Source organism: Nesoenas mayeri (assembly GCF_963082525.1).
Source record: "Nesoenas mayeri genome assembly, chromosome: 3".
NCBI lineage: Eukaryota > Metazoa > Chordata > Aves > Columbiformes > Columbidae > Nesoenas > Nesoenas mayeri.
The window spans coordinates 110,755,475-110,779,281 of record NC_137544.1 but is presented as its reverse complement, the minus strand read 5'-3'; the positions used below and the strand labels follow the sequence as shown (position 1 = coordinate 110,779,281).

Here is a 23,807-nt window from a genome sequence, read left to right as displayed (position 1 = left end):
AGATCTTGGACAAAGATCAGTGTACATGTTTCATTAATGCTGTTTATATTCCTCCAGTAAACCCTGGAATATTTTGGGTTTTTCATTAGTTACTATTTTGACAGTGAAATATCACATAGAGAGTAAATAATATTCTTTATTTGACTTGTACTTTCCATAATACAGAGCTTGTTATATTGTGCTTTATAGTGTTTGAATCCTGACTTTTCTAGGTGCTCTTTTTGAATCTTACAGCTAATGAATGGTTTTGTTCACTTTTTAGACGAGACAAGCTATGGATTTGTATGGAGTTTTGTGGAGGTGGCTCTCTACAGGATATTTATCATGGTATGTCAAGACTGAAATTCCTTTAAGTAAAGCTTATTTTCAAAAATGGAGATTATAGTGTTTTAGAATCAGAGGAGGAACCCTAAATTTAGTATCCATGATAACCCAATTAAAGTAAATGTTAGCTTATGTGTTTACATAATTGGTTGGGATTTGGTTTGGTTTTTTTAAACAAAATTATCTATAGTGGGGTTTTTTTGGGCAGCAGAAGTTATTTCCTTCCATCATTACTTTTCCAAGGGTATAGCATTATCTGATGTTGCATTGTAAGAAATGAAAAATGTATATCCTTATGTGCTGTCTTACTTCATTGCCATTTTGTTTCTGAGCTTTTAAACTTTGCTTTAGTGTAATCTATACCACTGCATACAGATACCAAGATAAATGCATTGATTAGTATGGATGCCCTTGTCCTTTGTGTTCTTTTTTATGTTTGTATAGCAGCAGTGGTACAAGGGTCTTTTATTGAATGCTGAATTCATGACATGAAAAGCAAAGGTGGCCTATATATTTGCTTTAGGCTTAGGTGCAATGAGTGGTGAAAGAAATGAGGGATGTGTGTGAATCCATTGCATAACGAGAGGATCAGTCAAGTGACTGCTAGTTTTCAAGAGACAAAATCAGTTTTCAGGGATTTCACTGCTCTGGAATTAAGACTTGCTTAGGAAAAGATAATGCTGTTGGTGAGTAATGGCTCTGTGGTTCTCAAGGGATGTTTTTCAGACAGGAAATCCATCCATATTCTAAATTCTTAAGATTTTATATGTTAAAATCTTCACATTCTTCTCTTATCTGTAAACAGTATGTATACCTTTTTACATTTACCTTGGGTGCAGTTAAAACATGTCACCAATTCATGAATTTGCACTGTGCTTATGGGATGATTATTTGAGCATGGCCTTGATCCTTTACACCTTTGCTCATGTTGATAAAAACTTTGTGTCTAGTAGGCTTTGTTATGTGCAACACCTGTAGAGTAGGAAATGAGCTCATGCCATATAAATGCCTGAACAGATGTAGAGGAGAAGTTTCCTGTTGCAGCTCATTTTTGGCTTTTCTGCCAGTAGTTGAAGGGGACAGTTCTGTTGTGATCTTAATTACCTTCCAAAGGGTCTTACTCTAGTTGAACTGTAGGTCTCTGTAATCTTATATAATTTAATGTAATCAGAATTAAAATTCTCAAAATAAACATACATGCCTAGAAATATGAACTGTGGGTGCTAATACATTTGGTTTTATGTGAGTTTGGAGCTTTTCTTTCAGTAAAGGGAAGATGGATTTAGACCTCTTTTGAAGACATATATTGCATGATACTAATTTATATTATGGTGTGAGTTTAGTAGAAGCTAAGCAGTTAGGTGCTTAAATCTTGTTTCATTTTTAACTCCCTACTCCTTCAGTTTCCTTTGGGAAGCATCATCCAACTTTTCTGTTTGTTCTCTCTGCAAAACCTGAGAAGCTTGCAGGGAGGACTGCATTTCCCTGTCTGAAAACCCTTTAATTTCATGGCCGAAGTCCAGTGACTGGGATACAACTCGCAGGCCATTCCTTGCTTGCTCTTCAGTGCTTGATTTATGTATTTATTGAGAATTTAATTGCTTTCCTTTAAGAGACGTGGGTGAAGTGGGACCCTGGAGGGAGAGGAAGACAACTCCTTCCCTTGGGAATCTGCTCAGCCTGCTCAGAGGGAGAGCTTAAGAAGGCGCATGGTGTGGCAGGCCCAGAAGCAACAGTGCTGGTAGCTCATGCAGGAAAGGGTTGAGAAGCTGCAGAGAGAGATGGAACAGCTGCAGAAAACAGGACAGTGGGAAGGATGGAAGGAGAGAGCAGGTTGCAAAATGAGGCTCAAAGGGGACAGGGCAGAGGTTGCTGCAGCTTTGAGTCACCGAGTTGGAAGTCCAGCCCTGCATAGTACACAATGCATTGGTGCAGGAGAAAGAGTTGTGCTTAAGTCACTGTTTCTGTTTCTTTTTCCTGTTAATTACTTTGAGATTTATTTATGGAGGGAGTTACCCTATTTCCCTGAAAATAAGCACTAGCATGATTTTTCAGGATTTTTGAGGATGCTCAAAATAATAAGCCCTACTCCGAAAATAAGCCCTAATTACAGTTCATTTTTAAAGTCAATTTAAATAGTGTCCAGGCAGCTATACATGTAAAAAAGTAATAAGTTTCAGAGAAAAAAAATTACTATAAGACTGTGTCTTATTTTTAGGGAAAAGAAGAAGTAGTAGTAGTTTCCATTCCAATGGCACTAGACATTTTTGAGTTTAAAAAATGTTTGGTGGTCTTTGGGGTGCTGGTAGAAAGTCTAAGCACATTTACTTTGAGACTTCTAGTGTAAGATCCTGTCAGTGTGAATGGAAGTAATTGAGATATGTGTTAGGAGTGTTAGGTATCTTACCTGATTTTGAGTATTTTACTTTTTTTTTTCCTTCCATTTCAGTGACTGGACCACTTTCAGAACACCAGATTGCCTATGTTAGCAGAGAAACACTACAGGTAGTGTGTTCTCAGGTTCTTGTGGTTGACTTTTAATGTAAAAGTATTAAAAGCTAAAAATGAAAGCTACAAATAAATGTGATGCCATGGAAGTACAGTGTTTGGATGGGTTAGCATTTTTTCAGACTTTTGGGGAGGTCCTGTATTATAGCCTAGAACTGATTTGTGTAATTGCATAATTTAAAATCATCTTTAATAATTTTAAGAAAACTTTCATCATCTTTCCATTGTTAATTTTTTTAAGGGGGGAAGCAGCATATTTATTAATCTGTATTTGTGAAACAAATCAATTATTTTAAGTTTGAAGGAAAATGTAAAGACTTTTGCATATCTGATAGTTGATCTGTGCCAATAAGAAAAAAATTGTCTGTGAGCTTGAGATGTTCAAGTTAAGGTCACCAGCCTCTTGTGAGTATAATAGCCTCCATTTTTCTTGCCTAAATGAAAGGCTTAGCTCACCAGTAAAACTGCTTTTTTGGTGGATGTCTTGCTTCCATGTGAGAGAGCAGTTCTTGGCTTCTAGTGAATGCATATCTGTTGAATGCCATCAGTTGAGAGCTGCTTCCTCTCTCACTCTCTCAAGGTAGCTTAGTCCCTGAGCCAGCTCCCGGTGTGCTACTTACCATATCCCTCTGCTGTGCCAAAGATTGCTGACTTCTGACTTGCAGAACATGGCTTTTTTTTTTTTTCTTTACAGTGTAGTCTTGTGTGATATCTGGGAGTGTTTTGGTTTTTGAACCTTTAAACCCTTTTGTTCTTACAGAATCATAGAATGGTTTGGATTGGAAGGAACCTTCAAAACTCATCTAGCCCCTGCAATGAGCAGGGGCATCTTCACCTAGATCAGGTTGCTCAGAGCCCCATCCAGCCTGGCCTTGAATGTTTCCAGGCATGGGGCATCTACCACCTTTCTGGGCAACCTGGGCCAGTGTTTCACCACTCTGATTGGAAAAAATGTCTTCTTTGTATCTAGTCTAAATCTGCCCTCAGTAAACCTTCAGTTTAAAACCGTTACCCCTTGTCCTATCACAACACATCCTGCTAAAAAGTCTGTCCTCATCTTTCTTATAGGCCCCTTTTAAGTACTGAAACGCCACAATAAGGTCTCCCCGGAGCCTCCTCTTCTCAACAACCCCAACTGTCTCAGCCTGTTGTCACAGCAGAGCTGTTCCAGCCCTCTGATCATTTTGGTGGTCTCCTCTAGACCTTGTCTAACAAGTCCATGTCTTTCCTGTACTGAGAGCTCCAGAGCGGGACACAGGACTCCAGGTGGGGTCTCACCATAAAGGAGTAGAGGGGCAGACCTGCAGGGTTCCCTAAACCTGCTGATCACGCTCCTTTTGATGCAGTCCAAGACATGATTGACCTTCTGGGTTGCAAGCGCACATTGCTGGCTCATGTCCAATCTTTCATCCACCAGTACCCCCAAGTCCTTCTCTGCAGAGCTGCTCTCAATCAATCCTTTTATCCCCCAGCCTGTATTGATACTGGGGGTTGCCCTGACCCAGGTGCAGGACCTTGCACTTGGCCACACAAACCTCATGAGGTTTAACAAGGCCCCACTTCTCAAGCCTTTCCAGGTCCCTCTGGATGGCATCCCGTCCCTCAGACATGTCAGCTGCCCTACTCAGTTTGGTATCATGTGCAAACTTGCTGAGGGTGCACTTGATCCCACTGTCATGGCATTGATGAAGATAATAAATAGTACCGGTCCCAGTATGAAGCCCCGAGGGACACCACTTGTCACTGGTTTCCATCCAGGCACTGGGCCATTGACCACTACCCTCTGGATATGGACATCCAGCTACTTCCTTATCCACTGAACAGTCCATCCATCAAATCCATAATCTTGGAGCATGGAGAAGTGTTTCAATCTTGAATGGAATTTATGAAATCATTATTTATTGTGTGGGAAGATTTCTTGGTTAATATGTATGAATTCGTTGCAAGAAGGAAACTTGCTACTTTGTAGGTGTTTTCCAAGTATTATTCATACTCATTTTTTGTGTATTTTTAAGTTGTCTGTAAATACATGCTTATAATACTCTGACCAAATATTACGTATAAAGTTTCTGATATCTTGCTGTAGCTTATAATGCAGCAGTTACTCTTCCTAGTAAAAATTCTGTGAATGTAGGCCATCTGTCCATCCATAAAAGTAATTTGTCCAATGTTAATTTTGCCATGAACCTGGAATTTCACTTGGGTACCTAAAGTTAGTGTTTGACCTCCATATTTAGAAGACCATTAAATTATGTGTTTTCAAAAAACATTCTCAGTTCTGATTGGAATCAGTGAGTCTGATCCTGAAAATACAGGTCCTTCAAATATGACCGTTAAAGTACCTGCCTCCAGGCATTCAGTTTCAGAAATAGTGACCTCAGGTTCTTCCAGGGCTGTGGTAAAAATTAGTGAGTTGTTGAGCTTTCTGTGCCAATAGCATTCAGAGATTTAAGTGTGAGGAGCATACATGAGACTCTTCTAGCTAATGCCAGTTGTTGCAACAGTTGGGTAGATGCTTTGATTAATTACACTCTGTACCAAAAGCAAATCAAGTCCAGTTTTTGGGTCTGCATGCATGCCTGCAGTGAGGACTCTGAAAAGCCATTGGAACAACTGGGTATTATTAATTGTTTCCCCCAGAGAAACAGGTTAAGATGTCTGTGAGTAGGATTCTTTTTCTTTTTTAGTTTATTTAAAGGAGTTAAATTTTGTATCTGATTAGCACATCAGCTACATTGCATGCAGGTTTTCGTGAGCTGACAAAAAAGTACCCCAAAACTGTATCTTCAGTGGTACTGTTGTCTATCTGTACAATGTTGTTCACTTGAAAATCTCTAGTACCAGGTCATGTAAGTAGTTGCTTCCTTGTTTTTCCAGTTGTTATATTTAGGACCATCCATGAAAAAACTGATAATTGAATACAATACGAATTTATTTTTGTGATCAACTACATACTGTCTTACATGAGTTGGCAAAACAAAAATTTCTGTCTTGACTTGGGTATCTCCCATGTTAATGTCTTTATGGAGGTTCATGACTGCAGAGCAGGGAAGATGTTTACATGGCTTTTTACCCCTGGAAGAGAATTTTAGTCAAATGCTTTGGTACTTTCATTGAGACTCAGAAATACAACCTAATGCTTCTGCAGAAGAACATGAGTCAAAGTTGAACTGCTGTGTTAAAGCCAAAGCACTGCCTGCTAGCGTGCATCTAAACTTAATTGTGTAATGAGCTAGGAGATAACTGCACTAGGTATCCAGTCATCTGACTGCTGAATAAAAGGCTGTTAGGCAATTTAAACATAATTAACTTGGTCTAAAAAAGTGACAGTTACCATGTCCAGAGGAAAACCTGGTCGGGGGATGCTTTTCTTTGAATACATGTGGTGACTGATATTTTTTCCATCAGTCCTGTGTTTTAGGTATTATGATACCACATATATTGAATTTGCAAATGCAGTTTGGATACAGTTAAGTATAAGAATGTTCTTCAGTCAATGGGTCATGTAGATGATTGGATTGGTCTTGTAATTAAATAAGAAATGTATATAAAATGAAAAAATATTGAACTTAATTATTATCTAAATATTTTTGCAGGGACTATATTATCTTCACAGTAAAGGAAAAATGCACAGAGATATAAAGGTAAGTAAAAACTGAAGTCAATTTTTTGTTCTTATAACAGGCTACATCACCTCTGATGGGTCTTTACTGTTATGTATAAATTTTGGGGATATTTTTAAATATGTAAGCTCTTTATTAGAATAAATTAAAATTTTATGCAAAAGGAAAGAGAAAAATCTTTCCTTTAAATGCATGCATGAAAATAGTTTGTTCTTTTAATTGGAGGCAAACATAGTATTTATATAGACCAGTGCTGTAAACTCCAGGTATCAGCTGGTGTCCAGAGCAACATGTGTTCAGATGACTGTAAGGATGTGTCTGTGCAAAATGAAAGGTTTGGTTTTTCGCACACCTTTTCAAGCAGCTTGTTGTGCCCTTCTCTTTGAACCAGTTAGTGGGCAGAGCTGTTGCTTTGGCTTCTTGCTTTCTTGGTAAACAGATTGCAGGGCAGTGACTGTTCTGCATGGTTCTTAGAGACTATTTCTCTGCCCTTCCTCACATGTTAAAATTAGAGAGGATACCGCAAATCAGGCTCTTCACATTGAGTTATTTAAACCATAATCTCAACAAATCTGTATCAAAGGTTGCTTGTTCAGTCTCTTACACTCTTTGTTGTAGTTTCCTTCTAGTGCTTCCTGTTGACTTTTTGTCCCTGAAATTTCACTACCTACTTTTTGATTTTTTGAAACTCTTCCTTGTTCAGGCTGCAGCTTAAACTTGGCAGGCTTCCTCCTGGAAATATGACAGTAAATTATCATATTCCTTTGTGTCTTGTAGGGGATTGGTTTTGTTTGGTGGTTTTGTTTTTCCTTTTTCAGACAAGGAATGCGATGTACATAGTAACTTCAACTGTAGATGCCTTAATGCAGCCTGATTCCAGGCTGTTCTTGTAGACTGCAGAATAATACTTGGGTTTTGAGCAATCATAAAAGTAATTTCTGAAAGAAAGATTACCTTGAACACGGAAATTAAACATTTTTCATTATACTTCATAGAATGCAAAATGGTGCTTGTAAGGACTGTGTGCATAGATACTTGGTTCTGAACAGAACTGTGTTGATAAGAAATGCTTACAGAACTTATGGAGTGAAATATTTTATGTAAAGTCATTCTCATGAGCATGGAAAAACAGTATGTTAATCTCCTGGCTGTGGACCTGTGTTTAGCCAACTCCAGTCTTCACTCTACACAACCTTTACCTGGTTTCAGTCTTCAGATCAAGTTTGTTCTCAGTCCTTTTGTGCCATGATTTTATGGTGCTGACTACTGCTTCGGGTTAGTTTTGATTGTTGAACTGAAGTCAGTGGTACATATAGCCACACAACAGGGAACTCTTCAAATCGAGCACTAACAGAATCTCATTTGCGTAAGGACGGAAATAGTTTTGCTAAACACTTGAATATCAAGGCAGGTCCTTGAGGGTATAATTATTGTGGTTCTCAAACAGGACAAAACCTCCATATGAAAAGAAAATCAAATTACTTCCGCTTTGACCTTTGGAGTTCCTGTTTCCATTCAGTCAGTGTAACTAGAAAAAAGAATTAATCAGCATAGGCAAATCATCATATTCTGCTTTTTGAGAGGGTTTTGTATACAGTGGAAACTCAGTAGTACCAAAGGCTGAGAAATACTAAACTAAAAATGAATAAGAAACCTTATATATCCAAGTTTCTTTATATAACAGAATAGCAAGTTTCTAATTTCACACACGTTTCCTTGGTAAAGTTGCAGATTTCTTGATCACACAGTCCTTGGTTTGTCTAAGGCCCCTAGTTTGCCATAAGATCTGACTTTTGTTTTTTTTTAATGTGGTATTGGAGGAATCTGCATGGATTAATTCAAGTATGCTTACTTTTTAAGGGAGCAAACATTCTTTTAACGGATAACGGACATGTGAAATTAGGTGAGTTAATGCAATTTAGTTTTATTAATAGTTTTTCATGTGCCCTTAAAAGCAGTCTTCTGTATTTTATTTAGTGATACAATGGCTCATGTAAGGAATTAGTGAATGTCAGAATTGTTTTTCTCGTACTGGTAATATCTAACTGCACCATCCAATTAGTGTCTGAAGAGTAATTGTAGTAGTTTTGGAACACTAAGGTAAAAGACTTTCTGATGTGGTAAGGGGAAAGCAAAAGTCAAATAAAACTTTTTTTATACATTTTTAATAAAATTTCCCATCCAGGGTCCTTAAATGTGAAATGTACCTTTTAAAGTTATCTGAAAGAATCTCTTGGATAATACTAAATGATATATTTAATAATCTTGGAACACTGTTAGGACTTGTGTGCTGCGCTGTTTTTTCTTGTGTTGATGGAGGCATGTTCGTGTGTAGCCTGTGTATTTGGCAGGCGACTGAGAGGAGCTGAACCTATGGTATCTGAGATACACCAAGTTCCCTTTATTTGCTTTTGTTATTTATTTTTTGTTAAATATTTCCAGTATATTTAAGAAACTCTTACAGTGGGGAGACCAAACTTGTGTTCATTAACAATTAATTCCATCAAATAAGTTATTAACTGCTGTTTTCATTTGTTTGGTTTTTAATAGCTGATTTTGGAGTATCTGCACAGATAACGGCTACAATTGCCAAAAGGAAATCATTCATTGGCACCCCATATTGGTAACAATGTTTTGTCATTAATATAATAATAACATACAGTACTGTTGAAAAACTTTGATAAAAGCATGCCATGTCGCTTTCTGGGTAGACTAATCACTGAAGGCTTTGTTACTGATTAGTGATTACGTCTGTGTTACTTATGCTAAATCCCAAATGAACTGGGTATCAGAGATAATGCTCTAACACTCTGTAAAATTGAAAGGCTTTCTGTGCTGCTATCACTGTTGACTAATGTATCTCAATTTAGTCAAACTTAGAAACTATCAACAATTTTACTTGTTATTAAATCTGATCTTAAATATTTTTTTTCTTCCCTGATTATTCCATTTTGGTATTTCATGTTTATTTCCCTCCACCCTAGATAATCTTTTTTGCAACTCCTCAGTTGATAATGAGTTTCATTTGTTTGTCTCCACAAATTCTTTTGCTACTTCTGAAATGTTTCCTCTAAGCTATTTTCTTTTTTATTTGTTCCTTGTTTGCCTAAACTGATTGAATTCAAACAAACATTTCTATTATATCTGTACTATTTCTTTATTCTTCCCTTAGTAAACTAGTTTGCATAATTTATCTTTTCTGAAGTTAAGCCATTTTATTTTCTTCTCTTTGTACTGTCAGTGGTTGTTCCCTTTCACTTTGGGGTAAATCACACACGTTCTTCACTATAAAATAGCAATTTTGCTGTATGTTTTCCCAGAAAAATATTCAAAATTCTCTTTAGTAGCAACAAGTTTAAAATGTGTATAATGGAAAAAACCCTCTACTTTCAAGTATTCAGCCTTGAAATAGTCAGGCACAGCATTTGTAGCATTCTTCTGCAGTGGAAGTCATGGATTCGCTTCCCTTTCAGAATAACATAAACACCCATCAGTCATGATTGTGTAATTCGTTTTTGTCTCAGTTTCCTAAGATGTCTGGGTGACTTCAGTCCTGGCCTGTATCACTGTAACTTCCAATTTGTGCCAGGCTTCCAGGCTTCTCAAGTGACATGTCAGAACTTTAAACAATAGCTTTGAAAGCATTGCATAGGTTAAATGCTGATGAAAAGCATCAGTTTTTCTTTGTAAAGCTTCTCAGAGATTTGCGAGGAAAAGCAAAGAAGCAAAATTGTTGAGATGGTGGAGAAGAAAATTACCTGAAGACAGGCGGTGTGAAGATTTTAGTGATTATTAGGGTTGTCTGGGCAGGTGATGCTTGGATTGGGGAGAAATAAAGGGCAAAACTGCTGCGTACCATCTTTAGCTCTAGTAACCCTGCTATTTGCTCTTTTGCTCCTCCCCCGTGTCTTTCTAAAATTCATCTGTGTTCCCCTTCTACCTTGGTAACTCCCTCCTTTTTGATTTGAAGCAATTGGCTTTTTAAATTAATTCTTGAAGAAATTTATGTAAATATAATGTAACTATGCAAACATTGAAATAACTTTTACCACCAAACCTAATGGTGTTTTCAGATCTACAGATAAGGATGTCTGTATTTAAACTGTGCATCATTTGAGATGCCACACTGCAGCACTCATGTGGTGATATTCATCTATCTTGCCTATATTGAGTTAAATCTCCAGTTCTACTGCTACTTTCCAAGTCATTTGGGCTGATAAATTTCAAAGCTAAAACATACTAACTTGTTTGCCATCTGATATGACTATGTAGGACCATCAAATTCATACCTTTGGCCATTCAAAACCTGTGACAGTTCATAGCAAATAATTTTCTTTAGGTATTCCTATTTATGTGTCAGTTATGTCTGTTAATTTTTGTCACCTGAGAATGTGAAACTGTTTTGTTAACTTAAATGAGGTCTTCTGACACTAGTGAGGCAGACTGCAAGCAAGGAGTGCAGAAGTGACAATGTACCTTCAGATCTCCTGCTTTCAGGATACAAGAAAGCTGATGTTTTGTTACCTTTTTTGTTATTTGTTTTTCTTTGTTAGAATTATTCTATTCAAAGTCAGTTGATCACTTTCGAGGGCAATGTGTGAATTTGGATTTTACTGTAGTTGAGTAATTATACTTTTAGGCACTTTGCTGGTTGAGTTGGTAGGTCATTGTGTGCCTGCAGAAAAGGTTGAGACAGATTGGCTTCATCTGCTGACTGCTAAATAGCTGTTTGGGACACTACCTGTTAGTTACTAGATGATGATTGAGGGAAACTTCTTGTATATGTTACCTTTTTATACACACGTATCCATGTGTATAAGTGTATATGTTGTGATTTTATAGACAGCTGTAGGGAAAAGAGTGGAAAACTGCTGTATACAGAAGAATGTTTGATTTGTGACGAGAATTTTATCTCAAAATGTCTTTTATCCTTTAGGATGGCACCAGAAGTTGCTGCAGTAGAAAGAAAAGGTGGCTATAACCAGCTCTGTGATCTGTGGGCAGTTGGAATAACTGCTATAGAGCTTGCTGAACTTCAGCCTCCAATGTTTGACCTGCATCCAATGAGGTTGGTAAGAGGTTAAAGCTCAGTGTGTAAATACGGTTTGTAAATAATCCATTTGGAGCAGTGGCTACGTGTACCTTTGTGGTGTTTGGGGGTACTGCAAAGATACTGGGTTGTAAGTGTTCTGAATGTACACAATAGAAATTCCACCAACTCTTTTTGGTGCATAAATGTGTAATGATGGAATTCTTCCTGCCAACTAAATAATGTATTTAATAATTAATCTAATGCATGCATTGCAGTGTAAACCACAGAAATACTGTTGTTTTTTTGCAGAGCACTTTTTCTAATGACGAAAAGCAACTTCCAACCTCCTAAATTAAAGGACAAAATGAAATGGTAAGTACTCTTCTGTTTCAGTAGGCAATGCTCACGTATTTCACTGGGCAATTGATTCTGATGTTTACCACTTCATTTTGCAGGTCAAATAGTTTCCATCATTTTGTGAAAATGGCACTTACAAAAAATCCTAAAAAAAGACCTACAGCTGAAAAATTACTACAGGTATAAATTTATGTATGGGATTTTTTAAAGTTATAAAATTAAAATATAATTAATATGTGGTTGCAATTTTAATGTGTTTTTCCTTCTGTCTTTCAGCATCCTTTTGTTACCCAGCCATTAAATCGAAGTCTTGCTATTGAACTTTTGGATAAAATGAATAATCCTGATCATTCCACTTACCATGATTTTGATGATGATGATCCTGAGGTAGGAATATGTTTTGATTGTAGAATCAGATTTAAGTTTTCATTTGCTGACAAAACTAAATTGTTATGATTTATTGATCCATGGAATCTTTTGTGATCTGGGAATAGTCTCAAGGGTTACTTTTACTTCTGATTGTGCTGCTCTGTCACATGTACAATCATTTACCAAAATTCGTTGTATTTGGGGGAGAGAAGCTCAAAGAAAAAGAGGTGTAAACACTTTAATTTTTTTTTTATTGTCATCCTTCAATAATTTTGCAACAGTAAGTGTGGACTACTCTCCAGTCCTGAGTTTTGTCATGCATTTTGCTTTCTGTTTCTTCATGGAATTATGTTTCCATTCATCTGCAAAGAAAGGATTCATAAAAATGTTTTTATACCTCTGTAGAACTTGTTCTTTTGTTCCTAATTTACTTGCTTATGAGGAGAATGACCCTGTAGTTGTAATGTCAAATGGTTTGCTGTGTGTTTCTTGCAGATTATGTTTTCTATCTTAGAATTCTCTGAAACTTGATTTCACTTACAGTTTTGTCAAAGGCAAAGTTTCTAATATTCTGCTTTATCAACTGGGAAAAAAATAGCATGCTTATGTAAGATGATAAACAGCACAGGACTGAAGTATTTCACAAATAAGAGCAAACAGATGTTCTGTTACTGCATCCTGTCTTCGCACTTAATGTACGCTAGTGAAGACTTACCAAATGTTTACAGTTCCCTAACTGATGATCTCTTTTGGGGGGAAAAAATTAATCCTTTCAACACAAATGACATTGATTAATTGATTGCATACTTACGTGGTGTTTGTTTGTGGTTTGTTTTATTTGTTTGTTTTAATGGATAAACTACTCTAAAAGTGCCTTCAAAGGAAAATGAGCTTAAAAGAGGCAGCTGCTTTAAGATGCTAATTTTCAGATTTTGCGAGTTAAATGAGTTTTTACCTTCTGGAACAGCAAAGATGGATTGACATGCACCTAGTCTGTCTTCCATAGAAGTTGAAATAAAGAAATGTGGAATGAAGCCAAAGTGAAACAGATCCTTTTTTTGTTTGTGGTTTTTTGTTTGTTTGGTTTTGGAGTTTTTTTTGTTTGTTTGGGGTTTTTTTGTGTTTTTTTGTGTGTTTTTTTTTTTGTTTGTTTGTTTTTGGTGTTTTTTTGGTGGGTTTTTTTGGTGGGTTTTTTGTTTTTGTTTTTTTGTGGGGTTTTTTCCTTTCTTTTTGTTTTGGTTTTTGTTTGTTTTTGGTTTTTTCGTATTGTGGAGTGCAGTGTTTACGTATTTCCTAAATGAGAGGGAAAGAGAAGAAGGCATAAGGATTGAGTAGTCAATACTTTTAAAAGCAATTGCAAATAGTGGAGCACACTTAGTAAATTTTTCTGTTTGAAAAAAAAAAAAATCCTTTCAGTAAGAATTTTGACCTTCATTTAGGGCCACTTATGTGGTAAATCTCTCTTCTCTTCCTCTACGGAGTCACTTCAGTATGTGTTTTTTTGACAGTTACTTGTAGCTTTCAAAATAGTGTTCATTCTCTTCTGTCGCTTCTGATTTAGCATTAAGAAGGCTCTTCTGTTGTCTAGTGTATTACTTAACAGTTATCCCATAATGAAGTGTGTTATCAGGGGAAAAAGCTGTGCCTTGTCTATGGAGAAAATGAAAACAACCTCACAGCGGTGATGAGAGAAAATGCATATTTTCATCATTTATAAAGGAGCTGACTAGCTGACAGTACGGAGGACAATCAAGATGCTTGCATGTCTTTTGACAGGCGTTCTTTCAGATGCTAGTTCATTTGTTGTTTATCTTATATATGCTGCTCCATTCGTGTGCTTCTTTGCTAGACATAATGATAATTCTTTATTATTGTTCATTGCATGGGCTTTACCTCTCTCCACTGAGCTTCAAACACAGCTGTGGTGCTGGATCATTTTCATTGGATAGGCAACTTAGATGTATCTTCTCATTTCTCCCCTAACCATGTTGACAGCTAACTTTCCATTGAGACATTTAATCCACCTGCAAAATGAGATTGACAGTGACACTTGGGAAAACATTTTATTTTGTAATAAGCAAACCTGTAACCCACCTCTGTGAATAAAACAGGTGATAATGAATTATCTGATGCATCTTAAGCAAGATCTGTGTTTCACGGGAAGAAACCTGCCACAGGCAAAGCAGTTGTTGGCATTGTGATCTTTCTTACAATTAGTTGAAGGGAATAGTAAGTGTACACCTTCCTTTTATACACGGTTGACCTTGCTCCAATACCTGCCTGCTCACAGAGGTAGCTGGAGATGTTAATCTGAACCTGGGGATTTACCATACCTGTACTTGTGGCAATCACTTGAATGCATCCATCAAAAATTGAAAGAAGCAATATAACATGGTACAAACAACACTGGTGAGAATTTTGGACTTCAGACCTGCTCCATAGTTCGTTTAGAATTTTGTTTGTTGGGGTGGTGGTGGTATTTGTGTTTTGGGGTTTTTGGTGTGGTTTGTGGCTTGTATGTTTGGTTTGGTTTGATTTGTTTTTTTTTTTTGGAGGCTCTCGCTTGTCTGGCTATTTGTAGTCTTTAAAGTCAAGTCTGCCCACTGCGAAGTCTGCCCACTGTGATGACAGCTCTTCACCTGGCCAATGTGGCTTTTATGGGGATGCTATCTGTTACTGCTTGGGTAGTCTGCAGAGTTGTATGGGTGAGGTAGAGATTAAGATGTGAATTTGCCACCTCTTTGACGTGTGCTGTACTACATCTTCAAATCATTCTAAACCTGGACAAAGCCTAAATGTTAAATGTGTAAAAACATAGCTAAAACCACACAGTCAGTCTTTTTGGATATAATCAGAAAGGTCTTCCATAGACACAGTTGTTATTTGTTTGGCAACAATATTGTAGCTGACATTTTAAGTATTTTTCTCTACCCTGATTCCTGGAGGACCTCGTTTGGTTTGCCAGTCAGTCAAAGATGGGATTTCCGTTAGGGAATCTGCTTTTCCTCCCTTCAGAATAAACCTTTGGAGATGTTGGCAACTACCTGTTCACTACATTTCTGTGACAGTGATATTAGCTAAAAAGTTTGCAAAGAGGGAAGTGCATATGGTTTATCCTCTAGCACACTCTAAGTTTTGGGTGAGAATGCAGCTCTTGAGGTCTGTACTGTGATTAAAATTGTGCCCAAATAGCATTTGTGTGGGGAAGTTAACCTGCATTCCTTTGTCCTCTTGCACGGCTCAGATGTCAGCTGTTTTTATTGGTTCATTGGTCATGGAGAAAGAGGTGTGAGGGCAGGCTCTGACCTATTGTGTAGTACAAAGATCTAGCAGGATGCAAGGAAGTAGTAGCACAATATCACTGCAAAGGCAAAAATACCTCCCAGCCCTACTACAGGCTGGTTCCTGGTGCTGGCATTACTTTTAGGGCTCAGATTGTTTGAAATACTGAATTAGAAAACCAGAATAAACCTTTAAATGTGTCCTGAGCTATAGCAAACTGTTTTTAAAGCTCAGAAGAATGCACAATAGACAGATCGGAACTGAGGAACGGGAAGTTTGGCCTGCATTACAAGAAATAAAACACTGTCTGTGAGATATGTGGGAGAAAATACATACCCACAATTTGTCTCTCCAATTTCAGAAAAGACCAAAGTCAACTTAAATGGTAGATGAAACATTATGTACGTGTGTGTTGAATCCCAATATAAAGCAGGGAAATAGTGTATGATGAAAAGGGGAGAAGGGAATAATGCTTTTAGATAATATTTCAGGGACAAACGGAGTTGCTGAGCTATTTGTAACTCATGGTAGTACAAAGGTTGAAGTCTGTAATCACTTCATAGTCAAAAGTTGCCAAGTGAAGATTATAATTATATATATAAAAGCAAAGCTAGCATACCAGCACATCAAATCTCTGATACTATTGTGTCAGATTCCTTTAATTAAAAATTGTTTTGCTGCTCCATATTCAACACAGAAACTTCACAAACATACACGTTTCAAGATTACTTGGGCTAACATGATGGTGAATGAACTTTTTTTCTGATGAGTAAGATTTCATTGCATACTGAGAGCACACTGTTTGGATTTATGTTGCTAATTTTGGTGCCTAATTGTATACAGCAGTCAACTGGTCTTGTACTCTTGCTAAGAAACCTTCAGTTATAGTTTCTAAGAGAACCTGCAGTAGTGGATGTAGAAAGAAGAGAGTACATCTGGCAGGGGCACTGGAAAGAAAGCTGTGCCTTAAAGTTCGTGACACTTTGTTCTGTAGAGAAGTAAATGGAAATCTGGGGGAAAGATAGAAGTGGAACATAACTATGGAGGTTTATTTGTAGAAATGATGGCATTGTTCTTGCCACAGAGCACAAGAGTACCAGGAATACTCTCTTCTATTTAGCTTTGAAAACCTTAGGCTAACTTCTCATCTGCTGAAAGGAACTAAATGATGACTTCTTAGGAATCAGTATAAGTTAGAAGCTGAGAAAACGGTTGCAGTATCTAAACATAGGAAATGCTGCCCATAAGTCAGATTTAGTCTTACTGCTTATTCTGGAAACTACCAATACCCTTAAGCTAAAAAGTGGAAAAAGGAAATGTTATCTGAGCAAAAACAAGTGCTGGCCAACCTTGTCTTTATTTCCTAAAACCCAGTGTTTTAAAAATCCTTATCCTGCAGTTGAAGACACTTTACAGATAAAATGTCTCCAAATAATTCTAACTTTAGTGTGCAAAACCATGCATGCAATCTTTATCTTCTGCTTGATTTCTTTCTTTCATTTTTGATATTATGCTAAAAAAAAACCTGCTAAAAACTAGGTACACAATACTGGATTTCAATATTTTGTTGTTGAAATATTTTGTTTTTCTCTTCTAGCCTCTTGAAGTGCCTCATAGAATTCATTCAACAAGTAGAAATGTGAGAGAAGAAAAGACACGCTCTGAAATAAACTGTAAGCATGTGTATTATTACAACATTAAATTATTAAAATAATTGTTGTTATTCACATATTTCAACTGGTATTCTGGGTGTCTGACATATAGAAACATTTTTAGTGATCTATAGAAAAATTAAAACTTATGCTGTTTTACTTCTAGATATAAATTCTAGATGACTGTGCAAAAGAAATACTAGTGTAACATATTTGAATATGCCTTTTGGCAGCACTTCAACAGATCTCACCATTGCTGCTGCTTAATTGAACAGGCTGCAACCTGAGCTCTTCTGCAGGCTGATTGGTATAGCATCATATGCCAGAGCAGCAAGGATATTTGGAGTGATGCCAGGTTCTGCAGGGTAGCAGAATGGCAGAGGAAGATTTTTCTTTCTTAATTTAGTATCTCGTTGTAGTTCTTGCTTTTGGATTGTAACAGTCACGCAGAAATCAGGAAGGGAGGAGTTTTATCACCGGCCACTAAAAGTAGACTCCATCCCTCAAATCATAATCACTCTCGCTTTAATAAAGTTAGAGCAATACTTGGAGCTTTAGTTGTCTTAAGCTAAAATGGAGAGGAGTTAGAGTATGTGCCAAAGAACTGTCCTAGAAGACATGATTAGGTCTCTCCATACTTCCTTCAAGGCTCTGCTAATGAATCTCCCAGAAGAACAGATCCAAGAGTGAATTCACAGAATGGATGCTTTTTTTCCTATAAATTACAGCTGTATTGCTCCTCTAAAGAGGGAACTTCAATGCCCTATTTGCTGAATGGTTTTCTTCATCCTTCTGATGAGTAGGAGGGGCAAATGGTTATTGTACTACCTTTGTGTTAGAGGACTTTCTGTGCCAGTTGGTTTCTGGCAGGCACAAGTTCTGTATGTGCCTATGTCAGAAGTCTCCATCAGTGGGGATATGACACACTCATAAACTGGGTTTTTTGTTTGGTTTTTTTTTTTTTGCTAGCCTTTAGAGCTAGATTTTATCTAATTAGAGTTAAATTCTTGTTTTCCCTTTCTCTTCTTCAGTTGGTCAAGTAAAATTTGATCCACCTTTGAGGAAAGAGACAGAGCCACATCATGAATTTGTGAGTAACATGCAGTGTGGGCTATGTTCTGCACGATATTGCCTGTTAATATCTCTGGAGGAGGAGAAATCCAAAATGTGTAGCATACTTCCTTAGCCCTACTAAACTTGGTAGCAATTTTTCTAACAAGTTGTAAGGTATTGGTCCTAAATTTTTTGCTAACATTACGCTATGCAGCAAGACCCTGTGTTTGTGGGCTCTGCCAGGTGTGCTCTATGTGCTAAGCAGCAGCCCTTTGTCTTGTGGCTTTTGTCTGTCCTTTATACCTCATTGCCTAGTATATCATTCCCTTAATTATTTTCTTAATTGTAGGATTACTGTGCATACTGAAATGTTTCTCTCCCCTGTTGCTTGACAAGAATTGATAATGGAAATAATAAAATTTGGAGCCTGGGAAAGAAGTATGATGCATGTTAAGAAACTGGTTTTTTGTGGGGTTGTTACTTTCCCATGCAGTCCTTCTGTGGCCCTGTATCACATCTGAGCCATACTGGGTCTGGCAGTTCACATATTCTGTAAAGGTGTATTATCCATGTTTTCTTCTTATGGACCCATCAGTACAAGGGATATGAGAACTCAAGCAGAGAGGAAAAAGGCATCTGTGCTGTCTCACACACATGATTGTAGTAGTTTCCTCTCTTCTGTGCAGACTGTTGCTTTCCACATTTGTGCACTTGGGCAGTTTGTTCACATTCCTGGATAAAAAAGACACTCCTTTGTTTCCTTACTGCAGCCTTCTGTGTTCTCTTTGTTTTTCTAAGGCAGATGTTAAGGTGAAAAAGTTGGCTTAGTACATAGATGGGAGGGACATTGGCCTTGCTCTGAGTTGCTTTTGGGCAAGGTGTGTACCTAGGAATGTACTTCCTCTTCTATAGTGTATAAGCCAGATGTGAGTGGAAATTCTGACCTGTATTTGTACTAAAATCTCCTTCCCTGTGCCTTGTCCTTTGGTAGTGGGTCAGCTGATTCTGGGTGGATGAGGTTGTAATATAACCCTCCTCTTCCTCAGCAACTGGCTGGACAGGTAGTCTGCAGTTTCTGGTGTCTGTTTGAAATGGGGGAGAATAGCTTACGAAATCACACGTAGGACTTAAACAATTATTTCAGACATGTTATTTAGGCCTTGACTTAACTGCATAACAACATCATTTAGGAGCTCTGGTTGTAGAATTGTTTATTAAATATGGTAATGAAGTCAGTGTTTCTGCCATAAACTCATCAGTTAACTTAAAATTATTTTTTAACTGATTCCAAGTTATCCTGACTTTGCTTCTCTGTTGCATTGTCTGGATTATAAAGAAAATAAAATTGATAGCATCATATAGTTCAAGTTATAATGCTTTTGCTCCTTTAGAATTGTTCTGATTTATACACGCACAGAATCATAATTGCAAAAATATGTTAATGGCGAAGCTGAAGTTTTAAAAATACTTTTCCAGTTTTTCTTGTTTTATCAATCGTGGCTCTACACACCAGTTAGTGGACAAATTCATGGGGCAGAGAGGTGTTTTCATTGCAGTTCAGGCACCTGAGTTGCTAAACTGGGGAGGGAAATTTGTGCAGGAATTAGATCACAACTTTTGAGGGCATTTCTTTGGCAGGTGTTGTCAGAAGGAAGGAGTCAAGCCTTTTCCTGTGTTGCATTTTAGCAATCAGGACCTTTGCACTTTGGAATCTCAGAAGCTCTTGCTGCACCAAGAAGGGACTTGAATGATCCAGATTGATTCTGCTGATAAGGAAATCTCTTAGTATTGCCTATTCCTGTCAGAGTTTGCATATTTGAAACCTGTCCAAAGAACTTGCCTCACCTTCCTGTCTATAAGGAAGGTTGTTTGGATCTTCATGAAGAAGGAAATGTTCCACTGCTTGTATCAGAATGAAGCATGCAGACCTGAAATGTCCTTGCCAGATGAAACAGAACCATGGTTTTGAAAACGATGATGTTGGGTCTAGAGACCAAAGAAAAACTGTATTTTGTCATTAGACATAGAACCAATGGACAGTTTAAATTGGCATGTCAAATGCAAATGAGGTCTAATCAAAAAATGGGTGCTCTAGCAAAGAGCTTTAGCAGGCTGAGCGGAAAGGTTTTAACAATCTACACACTTTGGGAGAGAAGAGAGTGTCTTTTAAATGGAAGCGGGAGCAAGCAATGCCTGTCTCTTCCTCCAGTGATGACAGTGTGGATCCCTTTTCATTAAAACAGTTCTGCTTACCCTTTTGCTTCTGTGTCACTGAAGTGTGCTCAAACTTTATTTACTGATGGGTATGAGTGCACAAGCCAAAGACTGGACAATTGCAGCATGCTGAGTTATTGGTGGTGCACGAAGATGTTGCACTGGTGCACACTTGGCTCTTACTGAGGTAGTTTGTTGCTCATTACCTGGTAGTGAGCTCATTAGTACATGAGTGGGAGATCATTGCTCAAGTGGTGCACAATAACTCATTGTGTTGATGTGATTCAGTAGTGTTTGGTAATGTGACCATACCTGTAGCTGTGTTTTACCCCCATCCACAGAACTGTCTTAAGATGGTTTGAGTTTCAGCTAACAAGGTGGGGTTTTTTTAAGCAAGAAAATTTCACCTTATGTATACCTGGCTTTCAGTCTCAATGTAAATAACTTGAGTTTCTTGATCTCTACCTAATGAACAGCCTGACAGTAGCGATTTTTTGGACAATTCAGAAGAAATATACTACACTGCAAGATCTAACCTGGTATTTTTCTTCTTATGCCTTTCTTTGTCAGTGTTAGTTTTGTCTTTGTTATCCCAGTGTTAGTTTTGTCTTTGTTTTCCTTTCTCAAAACTTGTGTTCTGTCCTGTTGTTGTACTGGTGTTTTCATCTGTGTAAAAGCTATTCAATGTTAGTATTAGTCTATATGTGTATTTCTGTAATGTAGGAGGGAATTCATAGTATGTGCAGTATTGCAAGTATTTAACCTGTATTCATGTTTACTTGAATCACTTTTATAGAAGGGGCTCGATGTTATGTACTCTTTCTAATTTCTTTATTTAACTGCCTCACAATGCATAACTTTTAATTTCTTGGTGGGTGATTAAAAATAGAAGAGACATTATCTTCATTTTTTGTCTGGTAGTTCCTTTAAATAGTGCTATGAAAGACTATAAAATTATATAAATAGAAGTATTTGAATTCTCCAGATGGTAATTATGTTACAGAATGAGTATACACTCAATGTGATAATACAAAGTGGAGTCAAAAGTGTTTTCAATGACATTTGGCATCATTTATAGTCTGATATATTTTCCAAATTTTCTCTTACTGCACTGTTAAAAAATTTGGTTGTTAGCATTACAGTGTAGAAATTACTCCAGGAAGTGAGTTTTCTAATTTCTCTGCTCTTTAGGTACTATGTAGTTAGAAAAGTAATGCTTTTAAATCTTGGACATTTTCACATACTGTTAAAAAAAATGAAGAAACATTCTGTACTAGGTGAAGAGCATTATTCTGCTAACTTTATTTGATTTGTGAGATGTTTAATATAAGTGCTCTGAGGAGAAAATGGAAAAGTGCGGTGTTTGGGAATGTCTGGTTTTGAGGTTTTTGTGATGCTTTTTGTTTTGGATTTGTTTGTTCTGACATCAGTTGGCTTAGTTTGACTTGAATCTGCTGATACCATAGTTACTGAGAGCTTAGACTGTCTTCCCCATTCTGGGAAGGAACTTCCTGTATTACTTGATTATAAAAATGTTTCACAGATTATTTTGAGATCAGTAGCTTAGATTTCTTTGTATGTCATGGGAACACCTCCATCCTGTGCAATTGCTGTGTGGTTTAGTTTTCTTTCAGTTTGATTTGCTTTTGGTTTCACCTTTTCAGTTTAACACTTATTAAAACTCATCTTTTTCAGGTTACTTTCAATATTGTTGCATATCTTGGTAGCCTACTGTCTGTGGGTCTAAAAGATGAATGAGAACATGTCTGAGAGCTGGACTGTCCTTTCCCATCCTTCTTTTGCCCCATGCTGTTCAGTACAGTCTTCAAAAATTATTACTATGATAAAACTTACAAGGTACTACTGTTGAAGGGGTTTTAAAGTCAGTTGACATCACTTTCTGTGTTTCAGTGTTTTCTTCACAACATCCTGTGGTCATTGTGAATCAAAGAGGGGAATTCTAATTTTGTTGTAGTGCTTCACCCATTTGTGAGGTTTTTCCAGTAAGATCTAATCCTTGTGGAAACTGGAAGAAGTATTTACTAGTTGGCGAATTCATTATGGACCAGGAGATACTAATCAGACTTTGTTTCTCTCGTTCCCCCAGTCCCTGCTCCTGCTTTGGCAGTATTGGCTTCAGATACATTCAGTGAGCAGCAATATGTGGATTTTTAAAATGTCATCAAGAGGAAAAGAGTGCTTTTTCACAAGCATAATAACCTACTACTGTTGGGCTCTTTCCCTTGCTGTTCTGCTGGTTTTATAAAATACCTTAGGAGCAACAACTCTTTTGCAAAGTTACATGTCTCTAAGGTCCTAGAAAAATTTTTGGAAATAGAGGCATATTTTGGGCAGCCAAGTCATGAATGGTATACAGCCGAGGTGCAAAGCAAATATAAGGAGTGAGAGAGAGTATTTTTACCTGTCACCTAGAATTTTGCACAGCTAGGTTGGATTGTATGGCCACTTATGCAATCACCATGCACATTACACCCTTAAAAATCACTTATCTCCATTTCCCCTTCCCACCACATCTGTGCTTCTGAAAACAACTACCTGGATCTGCCAGAAGAATGGAAAAATTCACTATAGGTCTTGTTTGCAGGGAAAAATGCCGTGTCCAAACCCCAATATCCCTTCATGGAAATGGCAAGCAGACAAGGACCAGATAGTACTACCCCTTGATCTTTTGTTACAAATTCATTCCTATCGAAATAAATAACACAATATTTTGCTCTAGGTACAACGCTTGTCTCTTTTTCAGGATAGATCTTTTTTACTTTTTCTGCAACTAGACAACAGATTCCTCAGGAACTTCCTTGGGTGCTTTCCATCGTTTGAGATTTTCTTGCACATGCTCTTTCTTGTTATTTCGAGTTCCTTATGTTCTTCATCTGGCTATTGTGCTGTGTTTTGACAGCTGTTTTCTGACAGTCTCCTTTGCCTCAGGAGCAGCAGCGGTATGCTGAAGACTTTAAAAAAAAAAAAAAAAAAGTCATTTGTGCACCTTAGACTTTACATAGAGTAGACCTCAAACAAATGCTTCTCCCATATTTTTCACTGTCTTTGCACTTTAAAAGCAGTTGTTTGGATACAGACTCAAGTGGGCAAATTGAGCATTGCATCTGCACTCAGCTCAAGAAATGATTTAAATCAAAGTAATAATCTCTAAAAATCCCTACAGCTTCGTTCTAGAACAATTTTTACGTTTTATGCTCTTGATCTGGGAGAAGCACCTGAAAACCCAGTGGCGAACTAAATGTATGACTGTTCTTCTTTTATTGTGGCAGCCATCATGGTGACAGTCTCAGGAATCTACATGAGTTGGCATAGCAGGAACAAATTTTTATCAGTTGAAATGTTTTTCCTATAATTAGGCATATGTGCAGAAAT

General features: G+C 37.3%; 1 protein-coding gene across 7 annotated transcripts in view; it reads left to right on the top strand.

Annotated features, from left to right (window-relative positions):
• The window catches only part of MAP4K3 (mitogen-activated protein kinase kinase kinase kinase 3), an 84,256-nt gene that overhangs the window by 17,446 nt on the left and 43,003 nt on the right, over nucleotides 1-23,807 (top strand). For all 7 annotated transcript variants that reach the window (XM_080341069.1, XM_080341066.1, XM_080341067.1 and 4 more), the window contains 11 exons: nucleotides 263-327; nucleotides 2,774-2,829; nucleotides 6,429-6,476; nucleotides 8,316-8,358; nucleotides 9,006-9,078; nucleotides 11,392-11,523; nucleotides 11,797-11,859; nucleotides 11,943-12,024; nucleotides 12,121-12,231; nucleotides 17,093-17,168; nucleotides 18,179-18,237. In XM_080341069.1, coding sequence (XP_080197195.1) covers nucleotides 263-327; nucleotides 2,774-2,829; nucleotides 6,429-6,476; nucleotides 8,316-8,358; nucleotides 9,006-9,078; nucleotides 11,392-11,523; nucleotides 11,797-11,859; nucleotides 11,943-12,024; nucleotides 12,121-12,231; nucleotides 17,093-17,168; nucleotides 18,179-18,237 — 808 coding nt within the window. The remainder of the gene's footprint in view (nucleotides 1-262; nucleotides 328-2,773; nucleotides 2,830-6,428; nucleotides 6,477-8,315; nucleotides 8,359-9,005; nucleotides 9,079-11,391; nucleotides 11,524-11,796; nucleotides 11,860-11,942; nucleotides 12,025-12,120; nucleotides 12,232-17,092; nucleotides 17,169-18,178; nucleotides 18,238-23,807) is intronic.